The 7,516-nt window shown below is 43.9% G+C and overlaps 1 protein-coding gene across 2 annotated transcripts; it reads right to left on the minus strand.

The window, feature by feature from the left end:
• Window positions 1-1,713: 1,713 nt before the first annotated feature.
• fezf2 (FEZ family zinc finger 2) lies at window positions 1,714-6,903 on the minus strand. 2 transcript variants are annotated; one of them, XM_085776583.1, is made up of 6 exons: window positions 6,426-6,903; window positions 6,015-6,168; window positions 4,852-5,734; window positions 4,255-4,389; window positions 4,011-4,143; window positions 1,714-2,552 (listed from the first exon to the last, which is right to left on the minus strand). In XM_085776583.1, the coding sequence occupies exons 3-6, from the start codon at window positions 5,608-5,610 to the stop codon at window positions 2,302-2,304; spliced, it is 1,278 nt and encodes a 425-aa protein (XP_085632709.1). In that variant the 5' UTR covers window positions 5,611-5,734; window positions 6,015-6,168; window positions 6,426-6,903; the 3' UTR covers window positions 1,714-2,301. The 2 variants fall into 2 exon arrangements, with proteins under 2 accessions (XP_085632709.1, XP_085632707.1); XM_085776581.1 differs by having other exon boundaries at window positions 6,015-6,903.
• Window positions 6,904-7,516: the final 613 nt, after the last annotated feature.

Raw genomic sequence — 7,516 nt, forward strand, 5'->3', positions numbered from 1 at the left:
AAAGTGCAGAGAAAAGGGCAACCTGCTCGCCTTTAGGTTGTTTACTGCTCCGACATTGTTGTTCATGTCCCGCAGCCTGCAGCTCTGGACTCATGTGCACACACACACACACATTCGGCTGCGTGTGTGTGTGTGTGTGTTTCTCACAACACACATTGCTTTGGTTTAAAGTACAAAGTCCTGTGATGCGGATCATGATTCCTCCTTTGACCAGTGAAGGTGCAGATGTCTGGATGGCAGAGGAGCGTGAAGATGAGCAGGGCTGCTGTCTCTCCTGTCCGCTGTCTCTGTGGATGTGGAGCTTTAACAACCTGAGGCTGAATCAGCTTTTACAATTCTGATTTTTTTTTTCTTTTAGGTCCTTATTTTTAGCTCCCCTCCTCCTACAACCTACATTTTGGTTTGATATTATGCTGCACCAGTGTGGGGTTCATTTTATTTTAATTTTAACAAAATTGCAGTTTATCTCCTGTATTTTCGTCACATTATTCACATGCATGCACAGGGTCTGGCTGAGGTCATGTGATGTAGCTATTGTTGTGTCTTGGCATGGTGCATTTGGTTTCATGACATTTAACACTGACACTGGAGACGGAGATTATTAGAATTTGTAAGTTATATTATCTAAAAAAAAAAAAAGAGAGAGAGAGAGAGAGATGTTTTAGGCTGGATTGAACTTTGCAGCAAAGAGAACTCATCTGCCACCATTGTCCATTCAGATCTCTGTATCCATTGTCTCAAATTGTTGAATCTAACAGCCTTGTGCAGCTTTAAATGTGAGTTTGATCTGAATGTGAGCTGCACTGACATGTGCTGATATCACTGAGGGAAGAAAAAGTCACAGCATGCACCAACATATTTTCCTTTATTCAAACTGAATGTCCACGAGCCTTTTCAGTCAATTTTTATCAAAGTTGACAGTTTGGTAGTTTTTTTTTCTTCTTCTTTTTCTTTTCCCTGCAAATTGTCTGCCCCTGTGTGTCTGCTGCAGCCCCTGATGAAATAGGTGAGCAAGGCATTCATCTGGCAATATTAGCCCTGTCAGGCTTCTATAGGCCCGGTCGGCCCGGCTGAGCGCTAATTGGCTGTTAATAGAAAGAGCGCCATTTGGATGCACGGATCTGCCTCTCGACAGAATGTGTGCAGGGATAATATTGTTCCAGGAGCCGTGCGGAGAATAACTTGTGCTCTATTAACGCAGAGGCCCAGATGAGGAGCTGCGGCCTGAGTGCTCCATTATCTTCTGTTCTCCGGATGCGACAGCCCCGCCGCCACTCCACAATCAAGCCTCCCGAGGCCGTTTAGCTGGTTAATGTAATTCGTTTTCGAGGGCTTCGTGTTATCTCTGATCATTACGCTGGAGTCAAGTGTAAATGCTGCAGTATTAAGATCGTGTCTGTCAATAAATGGTGAAGCAAAGTGGCTGCAGAGCATACACTAGAGACGGGACTGTGTCCATATGTTGGTTTCTACAGGAAACTTCAAAATAAAACATCCTCAAAAGTTTGGCCAGTGCAGAAATATGATTCTGTGTCACTTCATACTGTTTAATTCATTCAGCTAAATATATGTATTGAAATAACAATCACCTATACGGTCAGAGGCAGGTGGCTGTTGTCCCTGATATGAATGCGTATTATTATTATTATTATTATTATTTCCATGTTGTAGTGTTTTGTGTTTGTCTGAAACTACTGTTAAATCAGTACAACTTTCATCACATTATTCAGTTTTATTTTCAAATGCTTCTAAAAATGGAAACAACATGGCTCAAACATTCAGGTTTCATTATAAGTTATAACTTAACTCATTCACAATAACATTTTTTTTATTTTTCTGTGAAATACACAACATGGCAACATGGTCCCCGGACGATTCACATTTTAAATAACATTTTTTTTATTTATTTCCATAACCTATTATTTACAGTCCCAGCAGGGAGACGCTTGAGTCATCCCTGTTTAATGCTTGAAATGAAGCAGGAAGAAATTCTACCTGGACAGAAAACAAACAAAAAAAAACAATAATGTTCCTACAGAGTGGGACCAGTGTTAAGTGTGTGGTGTTGAATGTTCTTCTCTGGTCTTTACAGTGTCACTGCTGATGCACTCAGGCAGAATCCCTAAAAAACAAAAAAATCATCAGATTACCACAGTTCTCCAAGAGTGCTCCAGTCCAATTTTATTGGACTGTCCCACCTTCTCTCTGGACCTAAAACTGTCCGTCTCAGCCACAAGTGCGGGACCCTGGTCCGTCCTCTCTGAGGCCTCACTGTCCCACAAAGCAGCAGCGGTGTGCGGCTCAGCTCTGCAGCTGTCTGGAGGCCTCTGTGGCTGCTGAGAAGACGCTGTCGTGCAGCTTCCTGATGTGTTTCTTCAGGTCGAAGTTGCGGCAGAAGCCTTTCCCGCAGGTGTTGCAGGTGAAGGGCTTCTTGTCGTTGTGCGTGTGCATGTGGAAGGTCAGGTTGTAGACCTGGTGGAAGGCCTTGTTGCAGATGGAGCACTTGTACTGCTTCTCTCCGCTGTGGGTCAGCTTGTGGTTCTTGTAGTTTCCTGGGGACACGATGAAAAGGCGCGGATGATTAATTGCATGTCTTAACTCTTATTTCCATCATTGATGCATCATTTTATAATCGTTTTATCCCCTCAACCTCAAGTCCTGCTTTTCACTCTTAGTCTGAGCAGGAGAACAAAACTGAGAAGGATTCGCTTCTTTCAATTTGAGAAATGACAAGCAGTTGGTTTGTGTTTTTACAACAACCCATCAAAACTAAATGTCAGATCAACTTTTTTTGCACGATTGTGAGTGACTTTGAATGAAAACTAGACACTGCAACATTTGCATTTTCCTGTGCAAAATAGTATGAACAACTTAAAATGCAGCCATCAGAGGGATTATTAGATATACGATGAAATTAAATGTAAAACATCTGGATCATTTCATCATATTATATCCTGTTTTCTGAATTAAAATAAGCAAATAAAAAGAAACAATGCTTCCCCCAAAAGTGGAAAACAAATGAAACTACATTTAAAAAACAAAACAAAAGCTAAATTACTTTTTTTTAAAAGGACAATTAAAAGCATGAGTGAGAATCTAAAGAGAAAGTGAAAGAAGCCTTCTTTTTTTTGCCCCCCACCCCCTCATCAAGGTCAACAGTTCAGTGTGAAGTTAGAGCTCCCTCTGTCCCTCCGCTCTGCCTCGCCTTCATTAATCACAGGGGTTTTTTTGTGCCAAAGTCAAGAAGTTGTCAAACTTTGTCAAAATCAAGCGCGGCGACAACTCAACGATAAAGCCCCACCGATTCCCAACTTGGCCGGGGTCTGGCAGCTGACCCAGAGCAAATGCCGCCGTCTTGAAGGGGAGAATTAGTCCAGTGTAAAGTGACATGTCCTATTTCCACTGATCGCTTCACGCTCATCGGTGGGGCCTGCAATTATTTCCCTCTTCATTACTCTCACAGATCGAGCAGCAGCATATGGTCGTGCTCTGCCCCGTGCTCGTATTTATCTCAGCTGAGGACGAGGCCCACGCTCTGGAGATTCCTTCACAAGAAACAAACATGTTTTCCTTCCTGCAGATTCTCACACGTTTAATCTAAACTAAGAGGATAAGCAGCCACTGGTCCTGATGCCGAATTAAATTCAACGAAAATACAGGATAACAGTATTGTTATTTATAGGGAGCATATTGTTGTGACATTAGTGCAGAAATTCCATAGGCCTAACATTTAAATATATTATTATATAAAGTCTGTAATTTGTATAGGCTAGTAATTTTAAGACAAGAGGAAGATTAAAAAATGGATGTCAAGACAAAAAAAATTGATTTGTGAAAAATGCTCAATTTTAAAAACAGATCTGAGCTGAACTCGAAATAAAAGACAGGACGAAAAAAAAAAAAGAAATACTCTGATTTTTTCCCCTTGTATCATTTCGAGCAGAGGCTGAGCCACCGACACGTTTTCACAATATCACGCTGTGTGTTTGAATGCAGGTGACAGTGTTTACCTTTCTGGTGGAAACCTTTCCCGCAGAATTCACACACAAACGGTTTGTAGCCGGCGTGGATCCGGACGTGCGTGTTAAGCGTCGAGCTTCTGTTGAACGCTTTTCCACACTGGTTGCACTTGTGAGGCTTTTCCTGCACAATGACCATAATATTCAGATTAATAACGATGAAGAGGTAATAAGCTATATATGTTTAAATCGAATAAAAATAAATAAATGCGGGCGTAGACGGTGTAAATCTCACCTGTGTGTGGATGATCTTGTGTCTGCACAGAGTGCTGGCCTGTCGGAAGCCTTTACCGCACACTTTACACACGAAGGGCCGGGCCCCGGTGTGCACCGGCATGTGTCTGGTCAGGTTGTAATGCGCGTTAAAAACCTGCGGAATGCACAAACACACACAGAGGCTTTTATTATCACTGTTAATATAGATTTAAAAAATCTGTAAGGAGAATGAGCTCATCTTTACAAATCTGGATCATCGTTATTCTTATTCCATGATGGGAAACATCTATTATTATTTATAGGCTATTTGATCATGAAAACATTGGTGGCGGACCTGTTTATTATTATTCTCTATAAATTCCTATCCTACTTAAAATAATACATTCAATTTTAAAAATTAAGCCCTCTTCTAAAAAAAGGAAAAATATAAAAGCGTGGTAACAATTTTCAACAAGTTTGATCTGATGATAGGAATTATTTGGTTATATGTGTGTTGGTTATATTTAATATATAGGCTTTATTTTGTTTAACCTAACAATGCTGATAAAATATAATAAATGGTGTGTCTGCCCTCTGCAGCTGGGCCATCCAGCTCAGGTGGAAGCACAAACTTTACCTTTCCACACACTTCACACGTGAAGTTCTTGGGTTTCCCGTCCGCGGCGCCGCTGCCGCTCAGCTTGCTGTGCGTCTTGACGCCGTTCTTCTCGGCGCTCAGCCCGTGGTTCTCCTTCACTATCTGGTCCAGCTGCCCGGGTAGGTGTTCCTTGTGCGGGTACTGAGGTGTGGGCAGCTTGTCGGCACCGACTCCGGCCAGCTTGGCGTTCTCCAGCAGCAGCAGTCTGTGGTGCGCCGACAGGGACGCCTGGGCCTGCGGACTGGAGACCCAGTGTCCGGCCAGCAGCTCCGACTGCTGGTACGCAGAGTCCAGGTAGTTGAGATAGTAGAGCGAGCCGCCGCTGGGCACGGCCACGGCCTGGTGGATGACCTGCGGCTTCACCACCCTGCTGCCGGACGTCAGCAGCGGCTGCTTCAAGCTCGGCTCAGCTTTGCCGCACAAGCCGCAGTTCCCTTTGCACGGAGCGGCTGCGGAGCCACAAAAAGTCCCTCTCAGACTGGCCCTCCACAGCTCAGAGTAGTTCATCAGCGCCTTGGCTTGCAGGTCGTAGCTGAAGGGCTGCAGCGGGATCATGCACGGGATCGGGGAGCAGAGTCCCAGCAGCTTCTTCCCCTCCGCCCGCTCCTCCGCGCTTCCCTTCGGCTCCGAGCTCTTGGACATGATCCGGTCTATGGAGAAGGCCAGGGACTTGGGAGCCGCGGACGGCCCGGTCCTCCCGCAGGACATCACCGTCTCCAGCGAGGCAGAACTTGCCATTTTTGTTTGTTGCTGTTTTGGGTTTTTTTTTGTTTAGTTTTGCGAGCTGAGCAGAAACTTGGTGTGAGCAACACCCGGCGCAGTCCGACCCGCTCTTCCAGCTGCCCCGCGTCTTTTCACTCTCCTGAGCTCCCAGCAGAAAAGACAGGAGGACACATCAGTTTAATAAGCACCTTGCTGTCACAGTGTCACGTATTTGCATTCAAATGGCCAACCCCCCCTGCAACAATAGCATCCAGGGGTGATGGATTAATGCTCATTAACTAGTGCACACAAAATTAACAGGACATTACAGAGCTCGTTAGGGAGAAGAAGAAGAAGAGGAGGAGGAGGAAAAAGATGCTGCAGCTCCTGGAGGAGGACGCGAGAACAGAAAGTTGAGCGGTTTTTTTTTTGGAGGTTACCTCTTTAATGGTCAGATGGGTGTGGAGAAACCAGCCGACTGCTCTCTGTCACATGCTGGCAGCGGCCACCCCTCCTCAGCGCGGATCACTTGTCTCCTGACATCAGCGGGCACCCAAACTCCTCAGTGAGTGACAGGGAGACGCCCTCATCAACCTGCATCAAGCACCATATGACAGTGGGGGTGGCACCAGTTAGAGAGGCTACATATGTCATCTCGAGCCATTTCTGGCTAAAAATATTACGCTTATAATTGTGTTTTCATCATTAAAGACGCGTTTGAGGACCTGTAAACCCGAGTCTCCTGCATTACACACTATTTTCTTTTTCACTCTTTTTTTTTTCTGGAGAAAGCTGTTAATCCTTGGAGATGGGAGCTCTCCTTTTCCACGCCGGCTTATATACTTACTTACTGTTGGTATAAATTCGAGGACGTCCAATTTCCACCTGTTTAAGAGCAGAGACTCCCTTTGGATCCTATTAAACGTTGTTCCTCCTTCCCTCTATTCAAAAGAAGCAATTTTCCAAAGCGATTCAAGGCTCAACTCAGCGCAGGGGAGGGAAGGAGGAAAGAAAAAACACAAGCTCTTTCACTTTTAGCCACTAAAGCACTGCGTGAACCTGGTTTTGTGTTTTTTTTTCTCTTCCTGAAATAGAGGGACGGATTAAAGAGGGAGAGAGGAGGAAAAAAAAGAAAAGACTTAGCTTGGTCAGAGGTATACAAGGACAAATGAAAAGAGAGGCTTTCTCTCTAAAGAGGCATACAAGAAGTTTGCTGGAATCCGCCGTGTTGTGTGGCGGCTACAATGAGCAGCAGCCCCTCTTCTATTCGCCACAAGGGCCGCGACGAATTCATGTGTTTGCAGGCCATTTTACCTGAGGGACTCCCAACAAGTGAGAGGCAGGGGACACTTCATGTCACGCGTCATAAACAACAAAAGGACTCATTGGGCTGTTTAATTTCACATGTTATTTTCTTATTTAATGCTATTTTAATTGTTTTAAAAAATAATAATATTTTTTCCCAGCACACAAAAATGTGGTATGTGTGAAATATATTCTACCACGTCATTTGACCAGGCCTCTGAGTCACTGTACAGCTTGTTTTGAGCTGGGTATTAAAAAGGTACCAATTAATTAACCTTTAGACCAGAGGTCTTCAACAGGGGGTCCATGACCCCTAGGGGGTCCCATAGGTGCTGCAGGGGGGTCCTGGAATTTTTGGTTGATTAGACAATGTTTTATATCTTTTAGTTTCCACATTTATGTTATGTTTGAATAGCTTGATTATCATGCAGCTGTTTATATTGGTATCAGTGAACAAGGTTTGTTTATAAATGGCACCCTACTCACTGTACCTTGTACACATTTAGAAAAAACATGAATATATGAACCTGTGTATTGTTTGAATAGTTTAGTATTGAATGCACAATAACTATAACTATGTTTATTCATGGTACTGGACCCAGTTTAATATAGGATTTATTTAATATAGTAGGGGTCC

This window comes from Trachurus japonicus, chromosome 5 (genome assembly GCF_045865225.1).
Source record: "Trachurus japonicus isolate A0001 chromosome 5, Traja_1.0".
NCBI classification, from domain to species: Eukaryota; Metazoa; Chordata; class Actinopteri; order Carangiformes; family Carangidae; genus Trachurus; species Trachurus japonicus.